Source organism: Gymnodraco acuticeps, unplaced genomic scaffold (assembly GCF_902827175.1).
Source record: "Gymnodraco acuticeps unplaced genomic scaffold, fGymAcu1.1, whole genome shotgun sequence".
Lineage (NCBI taxonomy): Eukaryota > Metazoa > Chordata > Actinopteri > Perciformes > Bathydraconidae > Gymnodraco > Gymnodraco acuticeps.
Window position 1 is genome coordinate 24,685 of NW_022990640.1, and position 12,306 is coordinate 36,990.

The following is a 12,306-nucleotide window of genomic DNA, read 5'->3' on the forward strand; positions in this document are numbered from 1 at the left end:
AAGAGGAGATGAGAGGTACCTGCAGAACTGAAACTGATCCTGAAGATGAAGCAAGAAGCGAAACTGACCCGGAGGACATCTTTCTCTGTGGAGGACATTTTAGACCCCGCGAAATTTACAAGAAGACGTATTTGTGCAGAGGAGGAAACTTCAACAGGTGAGAAATAGTTTTAGAAAGTGTTCAAACTATGCAGAGTTGGAGGAAGAGTTGCACACTATTTCATTTTAAATGCTTTCTTTGTAAAGATTAGATTTTGATCCTTAATTGGTGATGTTTTAGTGTTTACCTGCACAATTCTCCTGTACTATTTTATTTGTATTTCTACTTTTATTGCAAAAACTACACTGCAGCTATGATGCATATGACAAGAAAGCCTTTAAAGCAGGGGTGTCAAACTCAAGGCTCGGGGGCCAAATCCGGCCCGCGACTTCATTTCATGTGGCCCCACAAGAGCTCTGAAAGAATATAATATGTTTATTATACGATTACATGGCGATTTACAGAAGCACGTTGCCCATAAACTACATGTCCCACAATGCATCTCAAATTTGACTTTTTTCTCAGAATTTGAATTTTTTTCTTAAAATATAACTTCTTTTTTTTTGGACTTTTTTTTCCAGAATTTGGCTTTTCTTTAAAAAAAAATGTGACATTCTCACTGAAGAGACTTGCAATTACTTGCCCTAGACTTCTGCTTTCAGGCGTAGTTAATTATGAAGTTATTACCCTATCAGATAATAATCCAATGCAGAGGCAATCATGTCATATAATGCATTATTTTATATATATTAAATATTTATATATGTATTTTTATATAGTCTTAAAGTTACAACCGGCCCTTTGAGTGCAACCATAATTCCTACGTGGCCCGTGATGAAATGAGTTTGACCCCCCTGCTTTAAAGCATCACTAAATTGTAAAAAGTCATGCATTCATATTCTTACTTAAAGGTGGGGTAGGTAATTCCCTTCAGAAACACTTGTTATATTCCATGGAATGCTCTTAACATCCCGATAGCAATGAATATATTAAATGCTTTGACAATAAATCCATAAAAAATATCATCTCTGGAATCATCTGAGCCGGCTAAAGTAACTGGATGGCCTACCTGCCTGTCAGCCTTCCATCTGTGCACAAACTTATCTCGTGCCCTCATTGGTCATGTGCGCGTGTGTGTTGGAGGAGGGGCTCTGTGAGGAAGTCTGAAGGAAGGGGCAGATTTTTTTCGGCTGTGTACTTTCAAATTCTAGATATCTCGAGCTGGTTTCTCCAAAATTAACTACATATAATAATAATAATAATAATCTTTAACAAATAATAATACATCTATAGTGTATACAAATTAAATCAAATACAAATAAATTCAATACAATTGGGTTTAATCTTTAAAATATGAAATTATTTAGCACAAAATTCATGTTGGACTCTATTAAATACAACAGCTCACGACTGTACATTACACCTCTGTAGATATAATACTGTATAACTTCATTAACTGATCTAATAATTAATTCATATGTTAATAGTACCTATTGTGTTCCCGCCCATCTACTTCCGCCCCATGGGACCTTATTCTTAAATCTTAAAAAATCATTTCCGTGTCAAAAAATGCAGTTTGTCGTAAAACTGTTGAAATATAAGACTATGAAAAATACGCAACTAGAAAGACTACAAATCCCAGAGTCCCGGTCCCGCATGCTGGCTCTCAGGAACCGACTAACTCCCGTTGTGTGTGTGCACAGCTCTCAACGTGCCCAGACTTGGAGTGATTTTCACCTCTTTTAATACTTTCCGCCTCGTTCTGAGAGAAAGAAGTGAAATGTTCCAACGTGACAGCCGTCTGGGTGTGTGGAGCGAGACGGGAGATGTAGTTCATTGAGCGGTTTCACACAAACAAAGCGTTACTTCACAGTTTGACGACTCATTTTGATTTTTTTGACTTTCAAAATTATCTTTTAAATTGACAAACATCATATGTGTAATTCGTGGCTCAATTCAAACGGGATTGAAAGATAGCTTTTCTCTCTCCATCGACTTCAATACAAACTTTATCAGAAATAAGGTCCCATGGAGGAAAGGGAGGGACTTCGCCTCTCTATACTTAGGAGATACCTTGACCTGTACATTACACCTCTGTAGATATGAGTTAGATATTACTTAATAAGATGGAACTGTATTTATCCTCTTGGGGAAATGCAGGCGTTTATAGCAGCATCAGTTATTATTATTATATATTATCATTGCTATTTCTAGTCTGTATTGTACAATGCCTTATCTTTTCATGCTCCTGCAACACAAACATGTCCCAACTTGGGATCAATAAAGTACCTCTTATCTTTCTCAGAATGAAAACAGGATGATAACTTCATTAACTGATTCATTTCCTTTCCCTTTTAGAATCTCCCCCCCACAGAGATGAAGGCAGAGATCTCCTCAGCCCTGAGGAAGAGGAGGAAGGTGATGAAGGTGAGGAGGCTCCATATCTGGGGAGGAAGAGGCTCCACAGCCCGAAGAAGAGCCGCAGGATCCGCACGGCCTTCAGCCTGGAGCAGCTGCACCTCCTGGAGCTCAGCTTCAGACGCAGCCACTACCTGTCGGTGTTCGAGAGACAGAACATCTCCGCGCTGCTGCAGCTCTCTGAGACCCAGGTGAAGATCTGGTTCCAGAACAGACGCACCAAGAGGAAGAAGGAGCGGCAGCTGAAGGGTCCGGAGAACGAGGAGGAACACGGGTACATGAACAGTTTCTCCCCGCTCACCTGTAACCAGATGTTTTACCCTCAGATCCACATGTTCTCCCCGCTCTCTTTCCATCAGCAGCACTATTACGCATGACGGGTACATTGCGGAGAGAAAGGACTTCCCGTAGAATATGGCACTATTTTCATGATTCATAAGAGCTGTGCCAAACATGACTGAATGTATTAACGTATTTTTTATAATGTAATTATGCTATAACTTATTTTTTTAATAAACATTTTCTATGAAGTTGTTCTCGTTTGATCGTTTTTTCTTCAAATATTTGGACGTGACACATAGAAATAGAAATAAATACGTTTCTTTTTACAAAAACAGTGATATTTAATGTTTTTTTCTTCAAATCCATTGACATCTAACATGCAGTTGAGTCTTTTAAACATCTAAACAACTTGTTGAAACATTTACAATCATGTGCAAAAACACATGTTCTCCCCGCTGGTGCCTCATCAGCAGCAGCACTATTACGCATGCGCAAAACTGGGCAAATGGCGGATCAACGAGCATCAGAAAAAAGGACTTCCAGTAGAATATGGCACTATTTTCACGATTCGTAAAAGTGCCAAACATGACGTACATATTTTTTATAATGTGCTATAACTTATTTTTTTAATAAACATGAAGTTGTTCTCGTTTGTTCGTTTTTCTTCTTAAAATCTATTGACATTAAACATGCAGTTGAGTCTTTTAAAAATCTAAATAACTTGTATAACATGTGCAAAAGTAAACAAAGACACATGTTGCCTCTCCATCACCACCGCTATTACTATGACACGCAGACTGGGCACATCGTGGACTAACGTGGAGCACCGGAAAAAGGACGTAGAATATGGCGCTCTTTTCACGATTAATAGGAGATGTAAGAGAAACATTTTCTATTACATTTGTCCGTTATTTCTCAAAGTCAAACATGATGCAGTTGAGTCAAATAAAACCAAACAACTTGTTGAAACATTTACAATCACATAAAGTACAGATGTTCGACAAAAACCCATCAAACCCAGTACAGGATTGATGTGGTCGACTTCATTTGACAGACAGTAGCCTATAAGTCAAAGTAGTTACATCTATTTCATTGTGAGTTGGCATTTATTAGTATAGCAGCATTTTGTGAAGTAAGATCCCATGTAATGCTACAGATGATAGTGATGTTCCAGACAGAAATATTTACCGTGATGTGAGGTGATCTTTCTGTGTTCTGTGCGCACTCAAAAGTATTGGGAGGCGTGTGGCACAGTGGGTTAACGCGCTGATCTTCTAATCAGACGATAGCAGGTTCAAACCCCACTGCAGTCAGCACGTCCTTGTGTCCCTGAGACACTTCACCCCAAATTGCCCACAGTATTGAGTATATAAGTCGCTTTGGATAAAAGCGTCTAACAAGTGACATGTAATGTATTTCCTGTTCACCTGTGACCCTAAAACACCTGACCTCCGGGCTCAGAAACTGTGTATATGCTGCCCTCTTGTGGCCAAATGCGGCAACACCCTTTTACACACATTAGAAAACATACATGGCTCCTGCCGTCATATTCTTGAGCCTCATCCCAATACCCCTCCTCGACTCCTCTCTTCCCCTCCTCCGGGACTTGAGCCGGAAATCGATCAAGACATGCCATTTTGAAGGACATCCCAATAGCTGAAATGCACACGGAGGAGTCGAGGAGGGGTGAGCGAGGAGGGGTGAGGGAGGAGACGAAAGGGAGGATACATGCGAGCAGACTACGCGGAAGTGTTTCACTACTCGCGTATAAAAGCCCCGCCCCCACCTTCACAGCTGGTCCATTTCAACAGAGGAACCCCGACAACTGGAAGATGAGTGGAAAAGCATCACATAAATGTATAAGTGCTCACAGCTCCGTGGGAATTATTATGTGCAATTCATTTCTAAAAGGCTTTCACATTACTATAATTATATTTTTATTTAAATGTAGGCTACATTTTACACCAAAACGGAACACAAAAGCAGGACCAACCATCATACATTGAATTCCTTTACTAACAAAAAGATTCATTCATTTCAATAAATATTTAACAACAAATGGGCCGGTTCTAAGGGATATTCAGTTAAGCCCGATGAGAGGGGATACAGCTGTGCACATGTCATCATTAACAGACGTCGTTTAAGAGTGACGTTTGAGTGAACGAGGACATCCCAATTAATACCTGAGGACTCCTCTGTCCTCGCGTCACCTCCTCGTTTGTCTCGCTCGCATCTTACGGAGGCGGAGCTAAGACGCAAGGAAGGGAAGCGAGTGAGGGAAAGGAGGAGTCGAGGAGGGGTATTGGGATGAGGCTTTGGTGTATTATTGTCTGTACACACATTTGCAAGTCTATCAGGTAGATGTGGAGATACTGAAGTTCAGAGGACACGAAACAACATTTAAAAGCATCCATTTAATAGTTGTTGAGAACAGTTTGGACCCACTGTGTCTTACATTAGAAACACATGAGACTGTTTGTAGCCTGTTTTCTAAAACTGCTTCTAATGCATTGAAATACATCAGTCAAAAAGAGGCAGCTCTGGGTCAGAAACGGAAGGGAAATGTGGAGACTGTAGGAGCTAAATGACTCCAGAAGGTGGCAGCAGTGCATTATTACATTCAATAAAACATTATATAGATGTGAGTTATACAGAGAAGAGTCATTAGACTGCATTAAGCAGTACTGGAGGATGCATTTAGATCCATATACCTTCAGTAAAAGTACTGAAACTATGCTGAAAAAACACTGTATTCACAAAAGTACGTTGCATTTTACTGCTGTAGATACATTTCACTCTAAAGTGCATGACTTTAAGGGTTTCCAATATGAATACATAAGAGTTATATATAAGTAAGTTAATAATGATAATAAACCATGTTTGATTCTGTATGTTGCAGGAAAAGTGTGTGTTTTAGGAGCGATGAGTTTTTCTTTTCTATGCAAAGTTTTTTTTTGGAGTGTTGTGGTTTAGGAGAAGTGTCATGGCAACAATTTAAAAGAAATACACAACATTAATGATGCACAGTGCAGACAGAGGCAGAAAACCCACCAGCCAAATAATGGCAAAATGCACCGTTTTATAGACGAAACAAGACAAATATAGGATAACAACATGAATGAAATGACGTTGTCCACCCACGCTCACCTGATAAAGGTTTATTGAAAATCTGATTATTTGTCATGCTTTGTATTGAACTTGATTCCATATCGCTGGTGTGAGAGTGAATACATGCAGGCGGTGTCAGAGTGAATCTTGCTCTCTAAAGCGAAGCACTTTGATCATTTTATGTCTCCTTATTTTTCAGAGTAAGGAACCTGATCAAAGCTATAAAGACGCCCCACGATCTTCATCACCGCGGGGAACTCTTCATCAAAGTTTTAACCTCCTCGGTGACATTTCACAGCAGCAGCAGCTTTGAAGTTCTGCTCTCACCTCGAGGTGTCTCTCAGATTATCTTCTGCGCATGCACACGGCACTACAGAACAGATACTCTTATTTTAACATCTCCACCACGATCTGTGCAGGTGTTGCAATCACTACATCTGTTTCAATGTGTTTTAACGACGGTCTGTTATGTGTGCAGAGCCAACAGAGGGCAGCAGATGTTCATTCACTCATCAGGAGGGGACAACATGCACACTTCAATCACTCAATCACTTATTGTATTTGAAGCACAGGGTTAACTATGCATGTAAGCCGTCTCCTAAAACTACTCCTCTTATGCATTAAAGGATTATTTAATAGTGGCAGCAGCACTGGGAGCACTCTGTGTGTGTGTGTGTGTGTGTGTGTGTGTGTGTGTGTGTGTGGGTGTGTGTGTGTGTGTGTGTGGGTGTGTGTGTGTGTGGTGTGTGTGTGTGTGTGTGTGTGTGTGTGTGTGTGGTGTGTGTGTGGTGTGTGTGTGTGAGCCTGTGATTGAGTGAGTGTTTTGTCTGTGAGAGTATGTGTGTGTGGGGATGTCTTCGTAAATAGACGGGAGGGTTTCAGTAGAAGATCTAATACCACACTGAAAATATTCCAGGACAAGTCAAAGTTCGGCACTATTAGTAAATACACTTCATCACATCTAAAAGTATGTTATCGTGCAGTAAAATGTTGAGTCAGTGCTTTGCTGTTTATAATCTGAAGAGTAAACTCAAGCTAGTGGAGTAGAAGTATAAGGGTGTAAGAAAAAAGCAAGGTACAAGTACTCAAATGTATACTTGACATAGCAATCGAGAAACAGTTCTTAGTTTAAATATTTCAACCACTGAAAAATACTCAATCACAAGTGAAAGTTCTGCATTTAAAATGTCACTTGAATAAAATCACTTGAAGTAGGCTACAGGATTGTATTTTGGATAATTATACCCGATAAATAATATTTAAGCGCAAGGTACTTAATGCTGGTTGTTGGTACGGGCTGTAGACAACGTATCCACTGTTGAAATAATCTCCTCTTCAGGCTGTCTGTCTGCCAGTCCTCTGTGTTGTGTTCAGGTGTCTGTCTGCCAGTCCTCTGTGTTCAGGGTCTGTCTGCCGTCCTCTGTGTTGTGTTCAGGTGTCTGTCTGCCAGTCCTCTGTGTTGTGTTCAGGTGTCTGTCTGCCAGTCCTCTGTGTTGTGTTCAGGTGTCTGTCTGCCAGTCCTCTGTGTTGTGTTCAGGTGTCTGTCTGCCAGTCCTCTGAGTGTTGTGTTCAGGTGTCTGTCTGCCAGTCCTCTGAGTTGTGTTCAGGTGTCTGTCTGCCAGTCCTCTGTGTTGTGTTCAGGTGTCTGTCTGACAGTCCTCTGTGTTGTGTTCAGGTGTCTGTCTGACAGTCCTCTGGTTGTGTGTTCAGGTGTCTGTCTGCCAGTCCTCTGTGTTGTGTCAGGTGTCTGTCTGCCAGTCCTCTGTGTTGTGTTCAGGTGTCTGTCTGCCAGTCCTCTGTGTGTGTTCGGGTTGTCTGCCAGTCCTCTGTGTTGTGTTCAGGTGTCTGTCTGCCAGTCCTCTGTGTTGTGTTCAGGTGTGTCTGCCAGTCCTCTGTGTTGTGTTCAGGTGTCTGTCTGCCAGTCCTCTGTGTTTGTGTTCAGGTGTCTGTTGTCAGTCCTCTGTGTTGTGTTCAGGTGTCTGTCTGTCAGTCCTCTGTGTTGTGTTCAGGTGTCTTCTGACAGTCCTGTGTGTGTGTTCAGGTGTCTGTCTGTCAGTCCTCTGTGTCTGTGTTCAGGTGTGTCTGTCAGTCCTCTGTTTGTGTTCAGGTGTCTGTCTGCCAGTCCTCTGTGTTGTGTTCAGGGTCTGTCTGTCAGTCCTCTGTGTTGTGTTCAGGTGTCTGTCTGTCAGTCCTCTGTGTTGTGTTCAGGTGTCTGTCTCAGTCCTCTGTGTTGTGTTCAGGTGTCTGTCTGCCAGTCCTCTGTGTTGTGTTCAGGTGTCTGTCTGCCAGTCTCTGTGTTGTGTTCAGGTGTCTGTCTGACAGTCCTCTGTGTGTTGTGTTCAGGTGTCTTCTAACAGTCCTCTGTGTTGTGTTCAGGTAACAATAATAATACATTTTATTGTAAAGCACCTTTCGCCATTTTCAACATTTTACGACGACCTCAGTCTTACAGTAGCGTGGCCTAACAACAGCTAAAGCCTGGTAGGCTACTGCATGCTATTTAGCTTGAGCTAGTTGGTAGAAAAATGCCTCCGTTCTCTACAGATGACTTCCACAAACTTATACAGAAGATAGCTGTGTTAGAAATGAAAATGCAACGGTTGGAAGTTAACGTGGAAGATAATGGACTATGCTGTGGGAATGACACCACTTTACCAGTGTTGTAAAATAATGGAGAAGGGTATGCTAACTCACAGCTAGTTAGCAGCTACAAGGATTCCAAGGAACAGGAGGGCTGTGTACCGGGTAATAAATCTACAAGTGGTAGTCTCCCTGGAACTCTCTGGTGCAAAACCTAAGAGTAAATCATTTCCATGGGATTTGGGAGGACGGATAACAGGCAGAGCCCAGCGCTCTGAAATCTGTGATGCGACCGGCTGGCCTGCATTGTTATCACCCAGGAGAGAGCCTCTTCAAACCCCATTCATACTAGGAAACAGCAGTGGACAGCTGCTAAAGGGAGAATTACAAACAATCCTCCAAACCACCAAGTGTGCCAATCCAGAACAGATACGCTCCGCTGACCGAGAACCGGAGATCTGATGACCTGGATAACCTGTCCTCTTCACACAGCAGGGTAAGGACCAATAGCTACTCCAAAAGTAAAAGGCTAGAGGAAAGCTAACGACTGGGCCTGAAACTCTGATTGTGGGTGACTCTGCTGTAAGAGATGTAAAAGGTCTGTGTAGTAAGAACAACACCAAAGTACTTGTTTTCCCAAAGATGTGGTCTCTGACTTGGCTGAGAAGATCCTGCATATTGGGGCTGAACATCCGACTGTGAAGAATGTGGTATGCACATTGGAACAAATGATGTTGTGAAACAACAGTCAGAAGTGCTGAAAGAAGACTTTAAATGTTTGTTGGAAACTGCCAGCTCTCTAAATGCAGAGGTGTTCATCAGTGGCCCTCTAGCGCCAGTCAGAAGAGGAGTGGAGAGTCAGCAGATTGTTTGCACTGAACACCTGGCTTTCAACGGCCTGTACTGACCATTCTGTCCATTTTATTGACAATTTTAACTTTTTCTGGGATCGCAGACATCTTTTCAAGGCAAATGGAGTTTGCCTGAACAAGTCAGGAGTGAAATTGTTTATCTCTAACATATTCAACTGCCTACGTCATCAATCTGTTCCCTCTGCCAAGGACAAGCAACAAGAGGAATCAAAACAGGAGAAAGACATTGCGCAGAAAACCCTGAAGAAGTATCACTGCACCCGCCTGAGGAATGTTCTGATTATGGGAGACCTATGAGACAATGGAGGATCTCCACTGCCCGTCACCCCCCCCCCCCCCCCTGTCAACGCCTTTGAGGATACTCCGTTCACCCTCGCCCACCCTCCCGGAGATCGTTGAACACATGAAGGAGATACAGAGGGTTGGCACCGATTCCTTCCTGGAGTTCAAAGACCAAACGCCTTTTTCTTAATGTCTTTCATTTTTTGTAAAGCACTTTGAATTGCCGCCTTGTGTTGAAAGGTGCTATATAAATAAACTTGCCTTGCCTTGCCTTGCAGCAGGTCTGTGAGGTAGGGGGAAGGGGTGTGGTGGTGCAGCAGGTCTGTGAGGTGTGGGGGGGGGCCTGATTGTTGAGGGATTTGTAATCAGGAGGACTTTGAAGTCGATTCTTTGACGGACGGGGAGCCAGCGGAGGTTCTGGAGGACGGGAGCGATGTGGTCTCGGGAGCGGGTGTGAGCGAGGAGGCGTATTTATCATAACAAATATAGCACATTTGAAATGTCCAATTTCACATTGTTATGCGTCATTGTAACAAGTCATTGTGAATACACTAAACATATGGAATACAAGCTCAATTAATAATGAGAGAAAACAGTAATGCTATCAATGAAATGCAAGGTGCTCTCAATAATACATTTGGTGATATCAACTGATTGATTGACATCAACATGAAGGTGTTCACATCACACTATGACCACACGAGGGAGCTAATATCCTCATTGCCATTCTGTCAATATGTAAATTATCCCAAAATGTCATTATTTTTCTACAAATGTGGGCCAATGGCGTCACTTACAATTGCACTTCGATATGGCCGATCGCCCATCCCAACTGAGAGAGCACTTGGAGTGCAATGGTGCGTGGAAGAGGACAATTTTACATTCAATGTCAGCATCAAGCCACAACCACACACAAGGAGAGGAATATGATCTATGGTGAGCTCCATCTATGATCCTCTTGGGTTCCTTGCACCCTTCACTCTGCCTGCCAAGTTGCATTACAAGAGCTGTGTAGCACTAGCTACGGTTGGGATGAGAAGATACCTGGTTAGTTTTCTAAGCAGTGGGTTACATGGAAGCTAGATCTTCAGAAGATGACTGACTTCAAGGTAAAAAGGTGCATCAAGCCCAAGACTTTGGCCAACAGATCCAAGCACAACTACACCATTTTCGGATGCAAGTGAGCAGGGGTACGGCACAGTGAGCTACTTGAGACTGGTGAACCACAATAACAACATTCACGTGGCATTCATGATGGGAAAGGCAAGAGTAGCTCCTCTCAAGAAGATCACAATCCCCAGGATGGAGCTTGCTGCTGCAGTGCTGGCTACAAGAGTGGACACATTACTCAGAACAGAGTTGCAACTACAGTTGGAAAGCTCTATGTTTTGGACTGATAGCCAATCTGTGCTCAAATACATTGCAAACCAACACACAAGGTTTCACACATTTGTTGCAAACAGGATCTCCATCATCAGGGAGTCCACAGAGATAACCCAATGGCACTATGTGAACACAAAGATCAATCCTGCTGATGTCGCCTCTAGAGGACAAAAGGATTTAGTAGGCACGTGGATCCATGCAAATGCTCTGGAAGTCAGAAAAGGACTGGCCGCGTTTCCCCTGGAATCCATCTCTCTCTCCTGCGATGATTTAGAGGTCAAAAGAAATGCTATTCAACACAGTTATGGTCACAGAAAGTCCTACAGGCCAGCTACTCATGCATTTCTCCAGCTGGAGAAAACTGAAAGTTGCAGTAGCATGGATCCTGAAGTTCAAAGAAGGCTTGAAACTGCTCGTTCAAAGGAGAAAAGAGCTTATTTCCACTTTAAATGACTCCAACACCGATGCTCAAAACAAAAGCAATGTTGAGCAGAAAATAGAAAACATGAAGGCCACACTGGGTGGACAGACCATTACTCTGGAAGATCTTGAGAAGGCAGAAAACTCCATCATATGCCAAACCCAAAGACAGTATTTTCCAGAGGAAATGACAGCACTGCAAACAAAACGTGGTGTCAAAAGGACAAGCCGCCTCTACAAGCTTGATCCAGTGTTAAAGGATGGAGTGCTAAGAGTGGGAGGACGCCTGAGGAGAGCAGCTATGCCAGAAGAAACTAAGTTCCCTGTCATACTGCCAAAAAACTGTCATGTGTCAACTCTCATATTAAGGCACATGCATGAAAGAACTGGACATGGAGGAAGAAACCACATCCTCTCTGAAGTTAGGAAGAGGTATTGGATCATCAAAGCCAACTCTGCTGTAAGAAAGATATTGGGAGATTGTGTTTTGTGCAGACGACAAAGAGCCAAAGTTGGAGAGCAGAAGATGGCTGACTTGCCAAAGGAAAGGCTTGAGCCAGACATGCCTCCATTTACCAATGTTGGTGTGGATACTTTGGCCCTATTCAAGTCAAAAGAGGACGTACCACATTAAAGAGGTACGGAGTGCTGTTCACGTGCATGACAAGCAGAGCTGTGCATATTGAGGTCGCCAGCTCACTTGATACAGACTCATGTATCGACGCTTTGAGAAGATTCATATGCAGAAGAGGTCAAGTGAAACTATAAGATCTGACAATGGGACCAATTTTACTGGAGCTCAGAGAGAGTTAAAGGAAGCCCTCTCCATTCTGAACCAGCACAGACATCAATCAGGAAACTCTGCTGCAAAAGGGCATAAAGTGGAGTTTCAACCCCCCAGGAGCATCCCACCATGGAGGA

The 12,306-nt window shown here is 42.7% G+C and overlaps 1 protein-coding gene across 1 annotated transcript; it reads left to right on the forward strand.

Moving 5' to 3' along the window:
• Window positions 1-3,074, forward strand: pnx (posterior neuron-specific homeobox). Its single transcript, XM_034229226.1, has 2 exons — window positions 1-157; window positions 2,399-3,074. The coding sequence occupies exons 1-2, from the start codon at window positions 46-48 to the stop codon at window positions 2,833-2,835; spliced, it is 549 nt and encodes a 182-aa protein (XP_034085117.1). The 5' UTR covers window positions 1-45; the 3' UTR covers window positions 2,836-3,074.
• Window positions 3,075-12,306: the final 9,232 nt, after the last annotated feature.